Genomic DNA, 18,105 nt, shown 5'->3' with positions numbered 1-18,105 from the left:
CCTCCCCCCAGATTTTGGTGTCATCAGCGAATTTAAACAGGTTACTTTCCACCCCATCATCCAGATCGCTGATGAAGGAATTGAACAGCGCAGGCCCCAGGACCAAGCCCTGGGGGACTCCGCTACCCACCTCCCCCCAGGTCGAATATGACCCATCCACCACCACCCTCTGAGTGCGACCCCTCAGCCAATCTGCAATCCATCTGACTGTGTAGGCATCTATGCCACAGTTGCCCAGTTTTTTAACTAGGATGGGGTGAGAGACGGTGTCAAAGGCCTTGCTGAAGTCCAGAAAGACTACATCCACCGCGACACCTGCATCCATGGCCTTTGTGACCTAAATTTTCACATCTCTCACAATAACAAAGAGAATTACCATCTGTTGTTAGCAGTCCATAGAAAGATGATAGCTCTTCACATTTTTTTTTAGGAAACAGTTCAGGTAAAAGTTTATCAACACACACCTGCAAAATGCGGTCTCCTTCTCGGATCCGGCCATCTCTGGCAGCAATACTGTTTGGATCAACCTGCACAGAACATGAAAAGACTGTAACCTAAGAACGATTACATTTGGAGGACATGCTATTGCTTACCTTATGCAAAAACAGATTACATTTTTCTTCAGTCAGATGAACACACAACCTTCCCTGAATAATCACCTTGTTTTAGAAAACCTTCTAAAACCTTGTTTTAGAAAAAGCCTAGACAGTAAGAGGTGAGAGCATATGCTTTTCAGACCAATATTTTTCCACATGACTGTCAAGCTCTAACCTTCAGCTGTCATGGACTGAGTATTAATGATTGAATTCTTAGGCTCTGGAAATTCACTTTGGACTGCGGTGATTTTGGAGCCTTGCTAATGAACAGTTGAGATCTCCACACAGACAGGTCTGTTCGCTTACGAAAGGGCATTCTCCTTTTATGAAAATATTTTCTGATAAATTATTCTAGCGGTTACTAATTTACTTTTTTCTCTTATTTTTACATTCCTAAATAAAATTAAAAATAAACCCAAAGAAGCATCTATTGTACATAGATTACGCACTGATGCTGTATGCAGGTTCTGTTTGCAATCCGTTAATTTTAAGTTAGTTTAACCTCAGTAGATGTTTAGGGATCCCCTAACAGCCTATCAGAGACACAGTATCTCATCCCTGAGCAATGACCTACTGTTCATAGGGGTAATACTATCTATCTCCTTTCACTTGATGGTTATCTTAAATCATTTATTTTGCCTTGTCATGCCAAGAACCATTTTTCAAACTAAACATTCTGAGTGTAGCATTTGGCTTGCAGGTTATGTCCTCTAAAGATGTTAGGTATTATTTTCTTATTGTGCGTTGTCAGAACAGAAACTGATTCTGAAGGGCTTAATCAAGTATGAAAGATAATATAATTACATTCCCTTGAAAGGAAGGGGCTGAGAGATTTGAAGCAGAGCAATGCCCTCCATGTAGGAACAACAACGTATTTTAGATATAAGGGCATGTGGTATTAAAAGATTTCTTTACCTTTTTCCGCCTCACAAGGTCAAACAGATTTTAACAGTAGTGCTTATATACCTATGGGAAGAGTTACTCTCAACTAATTTTGTAGCAATTCCTTAATCTTGATCTAAGGCTAATTTTTTTAGCTTCTTTGACATTGCTGTTAGACTGTTATGGAACAATCTTTTTCTCCATTGCCATTTTAATATGATTCGTTTTATTGCAATACAGAAGAACTCTTTCTATGAAATTCACTCTCTTCACGATCTTCAGAAATCTGTGATATATGTCCCCCGAAGGCATCAGATTCAGCCAGGACAGCCAATACCAAATGGAGATTCATAATATTTTTCCCTTTTCATACAGGAAGACAACCCTTTTTAAAATGGTTGGAGAACAAGGCATCTGAAAATCTTTTTGGGTTTGATATTACAAAGTATTAAATGTGTTCTGGAGAAAAAGAACAAGGGGAATTGAGGGTGTTCAACATCTTTCAGGATGAGATCCTCCATTTGTTAGTTAATAAAACTGTGAAATGTGACAGGATAAATCAGATTATTTGAAATACTCACTCCTTCTCTTCTTTGAGTACATAAGTTAAAATATGCAAGAGGCAAGGATTTCTTAGGGTATCTTTCACTGGAACAACTGTGTAGTGGAGCTAGAGAAGTTTCTGAATGCAAGGCATTCCTCATCAAGTCAAAAAGAAGGCATTGGTATTGTTAACACGACTGCAGTAATGGGAGGGCACAGAGGTGTGGGGATCAGAAGGTTTGCTGATTAAGAACTCTGCCTGATTTTCTCTGTACTTGTGGGATTTCATTCAAATCTCAGACAACTGTCAGATTTCTTTGCACTTTGCAAAACTGTGATGTTGTATTTACAGCATTCATATTAAACAATCAAGCTGGTAATAATTACATTACTCGGATAACATAATTTACTTTCCTAAATTTATCTGACAGGTGTTGGTTAAGGGCCGTATTTCTGCAGTTAGGTCTCAGAACACTTGTTCTTAATTTTCTACTGAGTCCTCCCAAAAATCTTTACCTCACTGACATAGATTCCTGTGTCCTCCTCATCATCCGTTCTGTAACAGACAGTCAGCCCCAACTTCTCTTGACTGCTTACACGACAGAGCTCAACCTCCTACAACAAAACACAGGAACAGTGTGACATTTATATTGGAAAGAAAAAAGTACGCAGCAGAAATGGAGAATTAGGTCACTAACATTGTCTCGGTCAGCCACTGAGGAATTTAAATATTAACGGCCTTATAAAATCTTAGTGTTAGCCAATTCCCTTCTTCTAACAAGTAAAGCAAATCATGAGAAGGTAGACTGTACCATGCAGCAGCCAGGTAAGTACATGGGATTGTGTATTTGATGAGTAAAATAAATCTTTGAAAATTCAGGAAGAATGTCCAAATGCATAAAAGTTTTAAGCTACGTAGGAAGAGTTTGGTAAGTCATGCCTAACCTCAAGAAATATGGGTGTCCATTGATTTTGCAGTTTTTTTCCTTTTGGATAATAGAAGCTGACTTACAATATATTACATAGTCATTTTGTTCCTATCACACTAACTATGGATTTATAGGAGAGAGGACAGACTGACTACTCATCAATCAATCCATCACACATGAATGTCATTCTTCCAACAGAAAGCTAAATGACAAAGCAAAACCATAGCCTTCTGTTAACAGCATAATTCATTCCCCAGCCAGTTCAGTTCCATGGTTTCATTGTGGGAGTTTTAAGAGAATTATAAAATGCTTCAAGGAAACTCCTGTGGCATTGGACAGCCATGGCAGAAAATGGCAGCCATTTTTTGGTGCAGAAAATATAATCTGGGGGCTGGATGCTTCTGCAGTTGTCTCCTGAAAAGCATCAGTTTCACAGGCACCTGACATATTACAACTGCTACACTAGTGGCACTTAAGCATCTCAAGACTTTGCGTGGGTGAAATATTTTGAAATAAGTAAGGTTAATAACAATTAATCCATCAGAAAATAGTGTCCTAAATTGTTTGAAAAAGGGTATCCTTAAGGCCTTTTTAATATTAAATAATAATTTATTTATAAACAAAAAACATATGCACTTGATTTATAGCTGGCATTTTGTATGCTGTGAGAAGAAAAGAAAAGAAAAGGTGAAAAGAAAAGTTATAGAAGCCTTCTCCTCCCCTTATAAACTTTGCGTGCAACACTAGTCATTGCATTCATGAAACACAAGGACTACCCCAGAGTTGGTACCTACAGTAGCAGTAAACTTCCCAAAGGGTGAAGGAAAGATAATGTTAATCTGCATTCTCTTAGTTCATCTGTTCTTGCAATAGCACTTGGAAACACCATGAGAAAGAAGAGAATAAAAGCTGGTCCTCTGAATGTGTGAGGCAGCCGCTATGGTCCAGAGATACTGCACTGACCTTGGGTGCAATGTTTTCCAAAGAATGATTTTGTGGCTAGGTCACTGGACTCAAACTCAGGGAATCTGAATTCTCAGTTTAGCCACACACTTCTAGCGTGGGCTCCAGGACAAGTCACTTAATCTAACTTATACTTCAGTTCCTACAATGAAATAAAGGGCTAGGATTGCAAGAGTTTACTAGAATATCACAAGGATAAAATTCATTAATGATTGTAAGATACTGAGCAAACAGACAGAATTGTTCCAGCTGGGATAACATATCACTACACCACTCTTACTGAAGGTAATGCTCACAATCACGATATAGTCAATGATCTTCACATCGTCTTCATTTTTATTAGAGACGTTTTATAAAAGGGCATGGCTGGGCCACTGTTTATTGTACTCCTGTGCCTCCAATTGTATACAAGCATAATGGGGGCTCAAAACATGAACTAAGTCTATCTAAACCCATCTTAAGACATTCCATATTTTAAAAAGCTTTTAGAGTATGAAAAAAGCCCCAAACATGTAGGACCCTTTTCCCCCTGACCCCCGCTTTAAAAAGCAAGTTAGATGTTGAGAAGTGGAATTAGTCTATACTTCATGGTTTGTATAGCACATTTTAAAGTAGAAATGCAAAACCTTTTTCACTAAGAAAGATGAATCACAAATAGTGACCTGATTTTGGCATTGGGAGTAAAAGTAAGTATATTGACTAGAGGCCTATTTAAAACCCATAATAATTGATGCCTCCAGAGGGAAAGAACACTTGACTAGAACTGTAATATTAGGAAGGAATTACAGTAACAAAATGGCTTCAATTACAGCAACAAGGTATACATTTAAGGACTAAAGAAGCTTGTGGTCCCTTAGAGGCCTATAAGGAAGCCTAAATACACCATAAAGGACTGAGACTGGGACCTTTAAATCAAGGCAAATGAGGAGCTGTGCACAAGCTGAAATCCACTGACTTTCACTGTCCTGCCAATAGAACCTCAGAGTCTCCCTGAACTGAGGATGGACAAGGACCCTAAGGACTGCTCTGATCATAATTTCTTGAGTGCATAGTGACCTTGAAGGTCTTTTGGATGATTCGTCTCAAGATGTTTGCTATAATAATGCTGCATGAATATTTTACATTGGCAATGAACCAAACCCTTCTGGATGATATCGGTTACATGAGCAAAATAATTTATATATTTAGCTATTTAAAACATGAAACAAATGAGCATAAATGGCCAAAACTATGGATATTCCAGTAATGCAGTCTATGAAGTTTATTTGGACTGGCTGCTTATGTACTGATTTGCATATACTTGATTTTCATTGCTTACAGGGTGAAATGCATCAGGTCTACTTCTGTACACCACCTGAACTGCTACAGCTGGCTGAGTGAGGAACCCTAAATTTCCTGCTTATTCCCAGAGGAACCCCAGGGTGCTTCTCTGTAAGGGGGGAAAGTGGGCAGGTGCTTAGGTGGTTTGAGGGCCCCTCAAGACTGCAGAGCACTTGCCTGTGGTGGCAGGAGAATGCCAGCAGCTCAGGTTGCTTCTATTCTTCCAGCACAGAGGTAATAGATATCCACTGGGATAAAGCAATAAAGAGTCTATGAAGCACCTTTTGTTGTGCTGCTGATTTTTCTTTCATGTGGCACAACAAAGGTTATGGATGTTTATTTCCTTGGTGTTTGTGCCACCATAAAAATGTTTGTGGAGGCACAAATGGGATGTCAGGTGGTGTCTATTTCCACCCTTATTTTCATCACAGTTCCAGTGTCTTAGGAATCTTATAAAAAAATAATGTAATATTTGGGAATTTGTGATGTGCATTAACCTAAGAGGTGGTATCAGAGGAGCAGAAGATGGAAGTTGGAGAAATATTAGGTCTGTATCCTTTGATGGGCAGCTATGTCTTCCCACAGAAAATCTTCTGCTGAAGTCACTTTCAGTGACTGAAATCGAAATAACACCAGGTTATTAAATTACCGAGTGACTTCTGCTTTTCTTTGGGTGGGCAGGACAGTAATTCAGCCCACTGGTACATTTAATTCAGTGAAAGCACTACCATTCATTTTCTGCCATAAGTGATGTTTTAAATACATTTAAGTAGATCTGTTTAATCACTCCATGAAACATGAGAAAGTGAATTCCCAAGGTAGCTCACTTCTTAAGAATGGAAAAGATAGCTAAGGGGAGGAGGTCATTCTCTTGAAGGCCTCAAGAACAGGTTAAATTGGTCATCTTCCAAAATGATGGAGTAGTGGCTTCAGGGCTATAACCTTCTGCCTCCAGGTTAAAGGCCACCATTCCCTTTAGTGATGGAAAACCAGTTTAAAGGCTGTCAGCCTGGGGAGACAGAAAACCAAGTTAGGAGCTGTCACTTCTTTGGGAGAAGTAAAGCTAGGTTAACACTGTCATTTCTTCAACTGATAGGAAAGTAGGCTATAAATGTCATCAAATGGATTGCTGGCTTTCTAGAAGTGATGAAAAAGGTTAAGGGCTATTAAAGGAGACCTTGTTAAGTTTCCACTAGTTTGCAGGTCGCTGAATTTTCATATGGAGAGCTACAAGGTTAAGAAAATTTTTCTCATTGAAAACAAGTGAACAGCCCCAAAACAAACTGTCCCTACTGGGACTTTCTTCAAAGAGGCAAAAGCTCTGGGCCTTGCAAGCTATAATCGACTTGAGAACATTGGAATATATGTAGAAAAAAAATCTTTTTCCCCCTCCTCGCAGCTTCAGTTCAACAAGAGTTATTATTAACCCAAGGGAAACAGAAATGGAATAGTAATTGTGGAAAAAAAATAATTCTTTCCTTTTTGTCCATCCCCAAAAAATGGTTGGTCAAGTCCTGCCCCCATTTTGTTCAAAATTCTTCAATCTCCTCCTTTTGGCATTAGTTATTCCCAACAAACCCTTCTCCCCTTTGTACTAATTTAAAATGCTGCTGCCAAAAATGATCTTCCTAGCTCATCATTCTGCCAAGGACACTCATTACCCTTTTTTAAAGTATCTTCATTGCCTCCCTTTCTTTCGCAACCATAAACTCCTCATCTCTGTCTTAAGAGCCCTTTGCTAACTCACAGCCGTTGCAATGTTTACACTGTCTGATGCCAGCTTCAGTCACCTATTTCTCCAATTCTCTCCCAAGCATTTTCACACTTCATGCCATTCTAATCCAGTGAGTGACTATGACTCTCTATCTGCCAAGACACCTTATTACTTTCCTTTGTGTCCCACTTTATAATCCACGTTTGCTCTAATGGCTACAGAAGTCTGCCACCTCATATGGTGTATTTGTTTTGTCTTTTTACAATATAAACTGTGCTGAGTAGGGCCAGTCATAGTCTGAAGTGCCTAGCAAAAAGGGCTATCGCAAGTTAAGAAAATAAAGTCATACATAAGTTCATAGTAAAATAGAAATCTTATAAATATACTAGGGGTTGGCAACATTTTGGGCAGAGTGCCAAAAACACCTGCAACCTTGACTTGTAAGATGTTGGTGTGCCAGGGGGAGATGCTGGGGTAGATACGAGGGGCCCAATCTTTTTTGTGGCACCACAGCCTCAGCCTCCACCCAAAGCACATGTGCCAAGCAAAATGCCTTTGCATGCCACTGTCTGGCACATGTCGGGGGTTGCCTACCCCTGACCTATACAATAGAAGTTGACTGAAACAGTGGAGCTAAATATAATGAAATTACAATATACAGTTGGTTTGATGCACTGTTGTTGGCATACAAGAGGCAACTTGCATCGCTTGGTATCAGTGAAAGTGTCTTTGCTATAGAAAGGGGAAGGCAGGTAGAATTTGAACTGTGACTGGGTGGTTCTGCAGATTAAAATGCATTCATGGCTCCAGGTGAACTACATCTGAAGCAACTGCAAGGAGAATGTGCTGAATTAGAATGCCCCTTAGCTACTCAGGGATGACCACTTCCAGGTCCCACAGCAGACCAGGAGCTATGGGTGCTTTATGGCTTCCATCACCCCTTCTGATAGACTGTGCCCTGTTTCATGGGTAAAGTCATTTTCTACCAATGTAGACCAAGCTGAATTAATCCCATTAAGGGCAACTTCATTGCACAGAACAGTTATAGTTTATTCAATATCTAAAATAATTGGAGATTTATAAAAACTTTAAAAATTATCTATGATGAACTGGACATAGTCTGTTGATACTGACAGCATGGGTAGCGATGCTGTTCTACTGAATTCTTGTCAATGACAGCATACTTCTTTGGTTGCTCTGGTGTAATTCTAGTAAAAGACATAAAAAAGAATGACATTGTTCCAATCATTGTACATTTTAATGTCCTGCCTTACATTGCAGATACTGAATTATGTCTCCTTTTATGTCCACTTTCAGTTTCTTCCACTTACTACTTAGGCTTCCATTTCTGTTTGTGAAATGCATTAAGTCTAGTGTACTGTATTTGCAATAAAACTAAAACATGCATTTCAATCACTTAGGAGACATGGGATGGCTCTTGTTCTGATAATATTCCATGGTATGACAAATGGAAGGTCTATATTTGTCTATTTCATATTTAATACATGGCATTCTAGACTGGAAGACGCCTGATACAATGTTGACAAAATAACCTTGTCAATCCACTTTAAAACTTTTTTCTGTATGAAAACACTGGGCCCATTTCCAGCATATATTATTTAGGAAATGTAAAAAGAACAGATCACCATAGCAAAAGTAAGAGGAAAGACATGTGGCCAGAAGTCATTTTCTTTTTTCAACTGGTGGCTGAAGCAAGAACTAAGATTTTCTGATAAGGCACTGGACACATTATAGGCAGCTGAGCATATGCAAATGTCTTCTTTTGATGATATTCTAAAATGAACTGGAGAACTTTTTCCCTACTTTATCTATGACAATTTGGTTACTTATAATGAAATTGATAAAACCCAATTTCTCAGATGGCTTTCCAACAAGTTTCCAGATCATTAATATTTTTCCTATAGTCATAAATAAGGCATTGAGCAAAGAGCATTATTCGTCTCTACAAAATAGCCCTTTTTTGATTTCAGTTTAGAAATTAAATATTAATGGGGAACAATTCAGGAACAAATCTGAGATGTACAAGATCTAGGTTCTAATCCTTTATTTCCTGTAAACTCAGTGGGCATGTGTCGCAGGTGCCCGGCTCCTATAAAGAGTGGGAACAGCCTGGGAAAGAGCCCTAGCAATGAGTAGGGAGCCCCAGCTGTGGGTTACCAGGGCAACTAGAGTGAGCCCGTGGCACACACCTGCCAGCTGTCAGCAAGGGGCAGGGCCTAACTCACATACAAGTCCCAGGCCCGAGGCCAGGAGGGAGTTCCCTGACAGCCACCAAGGGGAAAGGAGCTCTCCCAGAGCAACCAAAGGGGAGAGGCCTGTCCGCAGGAACCGCTTCTGTCTCTGTTGAGGAATGGAGTATTCCTTGGTAGGGTGATTGATGTTATAGTTGGGCGGTTTGGATTTTATGTTATAGCCCAGGGGCTTGTGTTTTGTTTGCTGTTTTGACCGGTGGCTTGGGTGAGGCTGTTAGGGGATGGAGGAGGCCTCAGAGGGGACCTGCAGCAGTGTGGGGGCCCCAGCGCCAGAAAGGGCACAGCATTGGGATGCACAGACCCTGGCGCCAGAGAGGGCACAGCATTAGGGGTGCACGGACCCTGAGTGCCAGTGAGGGCACAGTGCTAAACAGGGACCACGGAGAGCCCGAGCACGAGTGAGGGCGCAGAGTGAGAAACAGGGCCACGGAGAGCCCACGGAGGACAAAGGGGCCAAATTATAACAAGGCCCAGACCAAACAACGTCCGTACCATCGGTGAGGCTTGGGCTGCGGTGTAGGGGAGGAAAAGGAGCCACAGATATTGCCCCCTGGCATCGGGGCAGTAAATGGGAAGCCTCCCGCTAATTAACATCAATTAATCAATTAACAACAAGGCATGGCAGGCGAGAAGGCAGGGGTTGGCCCATAACAGGTGGGTGGGGTCACCAGTAGACAGACCCTGAAGAGGCGCTCCTGTTACAGCGTGACACTTAACTTTTCTGTGACTGCCGCTGTGTAAGGTGATAATTCATAAATATATTATAGGGGTATTATGGATCTAAATTAATACATGTTTATAAAATGCTTCAAGGCAACTGGTTAGTAATGGTATGGAAAGCTCTTTAAAAATATTTCAAATAGTGAAGTTCCTAAAATAGTCTTCTGATATCTTTTTAACAAACAGGTGTGGCATGATGAAGAAAAAGCAACCAAACCAAAAAACAAAATTATAATTGCTGCCATGATCACTCAGTCTGTACTACAATATTTTACATCAATGGTACTAAATGCTGTAGCAACTTATTATAGGCTATAGTTTTGAGGACAATAGCAACTTGCACATAATGGGTTAAAAGGAGGAAGTATAAACCATATTAAGTAATACTAACATTCTTTTTGTTTCTAAATTGAGTTAAGTTAGTAAAATCTGGTTCTCATTAAAATGGCAGAACGATCATACTGACTAGACCCTAAAGCTCCAATATCCTTGATAGCAGCTGGTCTTTCTACTGAGGACTTCACAACAAAGATAAGATGTTCTGGAATAGGGCTGTCCAAGTGGCAGGGAGCTACCCTGCACATGGTGCACTGGCAGGGGCATCTGGGTACACAATACAGTGTGTGTGTATGGTGGGGGGAACAAAGGGTGCAGCAGCACAAGCACCTGGGCCTATTGTGCAGTGCAGGGGACATGCAGCTTCCACTCGCATAGCCCTTGCTAGTCATGACCCTGCTGGTGGGACCTGAGGGGCATGCATCCTCTGGCCACTTACATCTAATAATGAATGAATAATAATGAATGGTAGTTTTAATATAGCCTAATCACTTTGTGCTGTCATCTTGGAGTGTAAGAATTGGAATTCTAAATTAAATCTAGGTCCGTTGAGTCCTGAAACTATTTTGCTTCGAGTACTGGCCCAATACCTGATGTTTTAGAGACAGAGTAGTAGTTTTCCCCACAAAGTTTAAAAAGAAAATATAAAGAATACAAATGAAGCAAGATGGACATTATTACTGGTATCTCAGGTTTTCTTTCCTAGCTGAAGTAAAGCCTGAGAAGCTGATTTAATGTTCATCCTGCTAATGGCATCATTGACTAAACAATTAACTGAAACAGAAAGGGCCAAGAGCAGAGTAACTTAAAGAACAATTGATGGAAGAATGAGCTGAGAATATTAATTTCTATGTATTTTAAAAATTGATTTTTTGTTTATTATAGTGTTTCTACTTAAAAAGAACTTCACAATGCAAAATACATTACTACATAGTATGGGTATTGGGGAATAGATGAAGTCAATTGGACAATTCATATCCTTAAGTCAGGTATGTGCATTAGTACCTTTCTTGGTCAGTAACAATATAGGGTAAGATCATCTTCTAGGGTCAGTTATGATTTGACTGTCCCGCATTTTTTATCAAGATTACCAAAAAGGGTTGCCGTGAAACAGGCAGCTTAATGTTACCTGCTTCTTGCAAGTGGTCTCTATAACCTGTCAAAACCAAGTTTTTGGTTCTTGAGAACTAAGGCTCTCTGCTAGTCTCAGAAATTTGTCTAGTAATCTTATGCTATTGTTACTTCTTCTATACATGCTTTGTAATGGTTTGAACACACTGATTAAACAGCCTTCTAGTGGAACAGTTATTGATAATATCACTTTAATGACACATTGCTTCTCTTTTGCCCACATGATTAGAGGCTACCCTTTTTCATACTGCAGAATCACCTATCATTTAGGTGGCTGCTTCTTGCAGCACTTAGCCTTCATATCCTGCTTCTGAATCACACAAGTTTATTCTTAATCATTCTAATAATCATGCTGATAAAATCAAAATAGGTATCACAGACACTATATGAGATGCATTCTCCTTCTGAAGGCAAGTAAAATGATTGAGGAAAAAGATTGGGGAACAGGGCTATCTGTCCTTCTACAATGCAGCCCTATGGCAGGGGTGCTGAACATATAGCTCAGTGGTTCTCAACTGGGCAGGTGCAGCACCCTGGGGTGCCATGAGACCCCTTTAGGCATGCTGCAGCAGCAGCAACCAAATGAAACTGCCCCACACGCTTCTCCTGCTGGGCAGCAATGCTGCCTTGTGCTGCGCAGCGCTTCCTGGTCTGCAGTCCCCCTTTTTTAGAAATTTATCATTCTTTATATGAGCTACTTCTATCCATGGAGATAAAGTTGAAGATATAACAAACATAATTTATTAATTCTGTTTTGGGGCTAATATTTTAGAAACCTTTTAAAATATTTTCATGAACCTATATTATTGGTCAGTTCTTTAAAACATGTCAGTGAGGTTATTTATAATATGTGATGATCTCCAAAGACAGTCAACACTTGACTCATTTAAAAAAAGGATCGTACAGACACTTAAAACTACATTTTGGGGAATATTCCTACATTGTTAGACAGAGACAGGTAGATGGCCCAACAAATTTGCTGGACCACTTTACGTAATCTATATATTCAAGTCTAATTTCCATTATTATATGATAAATCCATTTAATAAAAAATAAGTATTTACTAAAAATCATAAAATCAGACACAGCAAAAGGCAACAGAAAATTTTAGTCCACTGGAAAGGCTCATCATTTATCACCTGTAAGATCAGTTAAAGATGAAAAATCTCTGTCTAATACTTCAGCTCTGTGAGAATTGTTTGTTCAGGGTGGGCCAGGGTAAAGAAACAGTTTACAGGAGAGATTATATAGAGGAAATGACTATGAATGGAGCTTTCTTAATTGTTCCAATAAAAAAATAGAAATGCTTAAGATCCTACAGGGAAGGTGAATTATAATGAATGCCAACAAAGGTTCCACAGATCTAAGAACTATAGCAAGGCTCTCTTGTTAGAGGATTTTCTATGAAATAAGTTAATGTCTATATGACAGAGGCTAATTGTAGGATATGCTTAAAATGTTTAGTATACAAAACTGTGCAATATATCTAGCATCTGCTCTGGAGGTCATCATATACCTTTTATTTCATTCTTTCCCCAAAGAGTAAGATTAAATGTAAATGTATTCTGCGGCTTTAATTTACAAACACTGGCCCCCGTTGTGCTTAAAAAGCAGTACTCTTAATCACAAAAGCTGCATTCTTACTCCTCCGACACCTTCATTGCAGAAAGTAATGAGTATCTTAGGATTTTAGCAGCACTCCTTCCATCCACCCCTTGGGCTTTTCTATTTCATAGAATTTACAACCCATTCTGCTAAACACCTACAGAGAATTGGTCAAGTTCAAGATTTCTCTTTTAAAGCTACTGAAATTCTTCAGTTGTGAAAATAAGTTAATGAAATAGCCCCCCTTTTTCCTCTCTAACACTCCCAATGTGCTCTGCTATGCAGATTTTACATAGACAGGCACATCCACAATGTATTTGGGGGCTATTTGGATGGAAATAGAAAAAGCTATGGAGCAAGACAGAGCCAGTCTAGATGGAAACAGGCTGGAACTGCTGGCAGCTGTACTGTTACAAATAAAATTGCATTCCCTACTGTCTTCTCACTTATCAATTTTGACAGAAGACTGTCCTGACTTCTCATAAACTGCATTGAAAAGGACAAATCACATTGGATGTCAGATTTGCTGGAATGGATTTGGTTGGTAGCTTACCACAAAGACACTGAGGGTTATCTCCATTCCACATGGTGGGGAAAGACAATGCTCCATCTAGGCAGTGGGGGCTGTACCTCACAGGATAAAGTATCATTTAATCCCTATCCTTTTTTGGTCGGGTCTAGTTTTGGGAATATCTGACATGAGATATATAATTTTCTTTTACATCCCAGCAGAAGTGCCATATTCCAGCATGTCTTTTGCAAATACAAGATCCAAATGAAAACATAATCTAGCATGGAAGACAGATTTAAAAAATAAGATTACTTTCCTCGCTCTCATTTCTCTAGGTACAATTAGGGTCACAACACTGCTTTGTCTCCATGTGCAAGATTCCCTCAGATGTCAGCATATGCTAGAAAACAGTACTAGTGTTAGAAAATTGGTACCAGAAAAAATACAGCATTTGAGTGCTTATTAAATTTTTCATTCCACTATTTTGGATGAAGAATTTTAATAACTTTTGACCTAGACAAATAGGTGACAAATCCCTGGTAATAAGCATGCAATACTATATCGGTAGCTATTATCTTCCTGAGGCTTTTGTAGAATAAACTGCCAGCATGTAGCACTGTATTACACAGAAGAGCCAAACAATGAGGTATCCCCTGAGGAATGGCTTCCGCAACTGGCATTGTTATATGTTTTTCTGCTATATAGGACATGCACCTGTGTGTCAGTTGTTTGCAGCAAAAGACTAGCAGGTTGGCTTGCTGAGCAGGGGCAACAGGTGGGCAACACCTGATGGACATGTAGCCTGAGGGAGAAAGTGGGTAGGTCTGGTTAGAGAAAGAAGCTGTGGAGCTAACTGTGAGAAGAGAGCCATAGCTACCAAGATCACCAAGCTATTCCTGATGCACAAAGTGAGTACTGCAGTAGATCCGAAGTGTTAAGAATACAGGAGAGGCCCACACAAAATATGAAATGCTGTGAGCCCTTGTAGGGCTGATGAGGCCTTGCTAGCCTGCTTTTAAATTTAAGCCCTGAGTTTGAAGAACTCATGGCAGACTTTCAGGGAGTGCGTCTCATAAACAAGTCAAAGAGAAGGACCATTGTTTCAGGATTATACACTACTGCCTACAAAAGGCTCAAGAGCTGTCATCACATCCTCTAGTAAGTCACAAACATCCACTTGAATTCCATTCCCCCCCTGCCTACTAGCTGACAGAAGTATACTGAATTTTGAAATCCTTGTTAAAAGACTAAATCTCAATAATCACCTCTTGTAGCATGTATTAAACACACAGCACCTTAAACTCTCAAACAAAAAGCAAATGCTTTACGTTACCTTCTGGACAGCTATACACACTGGAAAATAACATACTCTCAGCTTATTTTGTTATCTTAAATACAACTTGTTTATTTTTAGCTTTCATTATCTCTCATTTTACCATCACTAACACTGCATCTCAGGAGCTACTGCAGTCTTTGTTATTTTCTCACATTGACTTCTCTCCCTAGATTTTTCTTTTATCCTCAGGCAATTTTCCTTGTTTCTGACACTCCACATGGCAAAATGTCCACGCTGTTTTTATTAAAACTAACTTACCTGGGACATAAAGTATTTAGATCCACTTGTGGGATGCCCTAGGATTGAAGGGCCCCTCAATGAATTTGAACCTTCCTGTAAGAAAGAACCAGAGGGCAATGCTGGACTACTGCTCACATACAGCAGACCCACAGCACTATAGTTTGTATCACTGAACAGCTTTTGCAAGCATGAGAGAGATGTTTTGGGCAGAGGTGCTCACGCCTTGGAGTCGGGACAGCTCTCCTCTGCCCTGTGGAGATTACCATCCCCAATCGTCATGCAGCTTGGAGGGAGCTTCCCTGGAGCCAGGACAGCTCCCCCCACCCTGCCATAGCCCAGGCCTGACCCCTGTTGTACCCCACCAGCCTGAGGCTGGCACCTGGGAGAGCCTGGAGCTCCCCCTGGCTGCTGCAGGGGGAGCAGAGTAGGGCAGGAGCAGTCCTGGACTGAACTGCTCCCGATGGGAGTAAATTTGCTCCCAACAGGTGCATGTTCAGATGTGTGTCCAGGCGCAGTTTAAGTCATGAAAAGCAATGCTTTCTCATCAGATTAGAGGGGTGTTTTGGTAATGGCAGTATCTATTATAGAAGTTATGAGATATACTTCAGTCAAATTGATTTAGATCCTCTAGATTCTGATGAAGTCTTCACTGTTCCTGAATGAAGCTCATTAGAAAATGTTTCCACCCTCCTAAAAATTTGATGAAAACAAGAAAAAATCATTTTCAAATAAATTTATTGTGAAAAATGTGACTTTTCAAAAAAACTGTAAAACCTGCAAACTGAAATTGCTTTCCCTTGTATTTTGAAAATGAAAATAACGCAAAAAATATGAAAAGTTTAAACTGAAAGCAAAAACTACAACCTACACCCTTCTTGAGTGCTTCTTTGATCTCCTTCCTCTACCCAATCTGCTGTTCTCCCTTCTGTTCCCTACCCTGTACTTCCTGCCTGATTTGCTGCTCTGGTTTTTTTTGCTTCCTGCCCTGTGCTTTCTGTCCAATCTGCTCTAGTTTCTGCATCCTGCTCTATCTGCTGCTGTGCTACCTGTCTCCTCCCCTGCCTGCCATGTGCCACCTGTTCTAAAGCATCTACTACTGCTGGAGACTGGACTAGGGGAACCATTGATGTGAACCAGTATGGCATTTCTTATATTCTAGAGAGGATAGGAAGGATTGGGGTCCAAGGTACATACCAAACACTGCTTACAGATGTTAAAAAACGAAACAGTGCTTTACTTTAAACTTGATGCAGTCCCATGCTGGGCCCAGCACATGCCTAAAAGAGGCAGCACATTAGTTGGACCAGGCTCACCTACATCTGTACAGATTGGGTACTTTAATGGGGCTTTGCTGGCACTTTTATCTAATAGCTGATTAAATCAGCTTTTGATAACAGCTATGAGAAACTTTCTTTTACAAGGTACAAGTTTGTGGCAGCTGCTCCTGAACCAAATTCCCAGTTCCATTCAAGTATATTTAAAAACCCAGTCCCTTAACCTGCAGGTTTCTCTAAACTGCAATATGTGCCCTTCTCTAAGTGATGAGCTTCAGACACACAAAATCCTAAAGTCTATGTGGCTCTCTGATTTCAAATTTAAATTAACTGAGAATCCATGTGACATAATTAGCTTTCATTTTTTACAATTTATTACACTTGTAATGCATAAAGTCACACTTTATCTTTGCTGTATTTCAAAATGTTACTGCCCAGCACTTGGCTCTGTAAACATCATTATTACTGCTGAGTGCCTGCTTTGGATTCGAAATGAGTGAGAAGATTTATTTGCTTCATCAGCACATTCTAAACATCCAGCCAGCCAATCAAAATGCAGAAGATACAACAGATGTTCTAGCATCTGCTATGAAGAACATTTATGTGGGCAAGAGAATATTCAGCTAAATTTTCAAACCTTTACAGTTTCACATTTGAATATTCTTGATCTAAAACTGCATAAATGGTATTTGGAATATTAATTAAATCAAGTTACTGAACATAACGATTCAATTTTAGACAGATGCAAAAAATTAACATACTTGCCTGTGTTACAGTTTATTATTTAAATATGTTAAATGTAAAAGACTATGAAAAGGCAATGTTAAGATTGTACCTTCAAAAACCCATGAAATTGTGTAAATTGAAATTATAGAAGCAATACAGCTCATTTAGATTCCTGTCTACCTTATACAGATACAGGCACACAATGATACACAGTGGCATGTCTACATGTGCATTAATGCACCGCAGTTATGGCACGTTAAGTTTGGTACCTGTGGGCATTTTTACACATGTAAGTGCCGCAGTGCCAGACGCTTTGAAAAGTGACGCACTGTGACACTTTCAGTAATATAAGCAGCGAAACGCACGCCAGGGCTGAGAAAACTGCAGTGGCACGCTTTTGAACTAACACACATTGGAGGTGCTTTAGTTCAAAAGCACACCGCTGCTATTTTTAGTGTGCTGATATGCATTTTGCGACTTTTACAACTGCATGCAGTACAATCGAGTCTACTCTGAAGCAGCGGATTTTTGGCATGTCACAGGACAAAAAAGTGTGTGTATAAATGCCCTGTAATAACAAGTACTAACTCAATGCACAGTAACCGGCACTACTGAGCAGTAGCACTGGCACACTATCAGTGCTACTGGTGCCAGCAGTAACACAGGTGCATGCCTTTTTAGTGCTGTGATGTGCTAATGCACAGAAGAATTAGTGTACTGGACATTAGCATCTCATGTAGATGAGCCCAATGATTTTTTTAAGTTACTTCCTTTTTTTCTTAGTAGCGATATGACATTGATGAGTACATCGTCCGTGCTGCCTTTCAGCTGTTTAAGTATCATCGAAATATGCTATAGCCCTCACTCCAAAACACAGAGGTTTCATAGTTTCATAGTTTCTAGGGTCGGAAGGGACCTGAGCAGATCATCTAGTCCGACCCCCTGCCATGGCAGGAAGAGCACTGGGGTCAAATGACCCCAGTAAGGTGGTCATCCAACCTCCTCT

General features: G+C 40.0%; 1 protein-coding gene across 1 annotated transcript in view; it reads right to left on the bottom strand.

The window, feature by feature from the left end:
• Nucleotides 1-18,105, bottom strand: part of PDZRN4 (PDZ domain containing ring finger 4) — a 224,796-nt gene that overhangs the window by 32,522 nt on the left and 174,169 nt on the right. Inside the window, exons 4-5 of the mRNA XM_019514589.1 lie at nt 2,538-2,636; nt 465-527 (exon numbers count right to left, since the gene is read on the bottom strand). Of these exons, the coding sequence (XP_019370134.1) occupies nt 465-527; nt 2,538-2,636 (162 nt within the window). The remainder of the gene's footprint in view (nt 1-464; nt 528-2,537; nt 2,637-18,105) is intronic.

The sequence above is a fragment of the Gavialis gangeticus genome, unplaced genomic scaffold (genome assembly GCF_001723915.1).
Source record: "Gavialis gangeticus isolate Ggan-Ray unplaced genomic scaffold, GavGan_comp1, whole genome shotgun sequence".
NCBI lineage: Eukaryota > Metazoa > Chordata > Crocodylia > Gavialidae > Gavialis > Gavialis gangeticus.
This window is presented reverse-complemented; position numbering and strand designations above follow the sequence as displayed.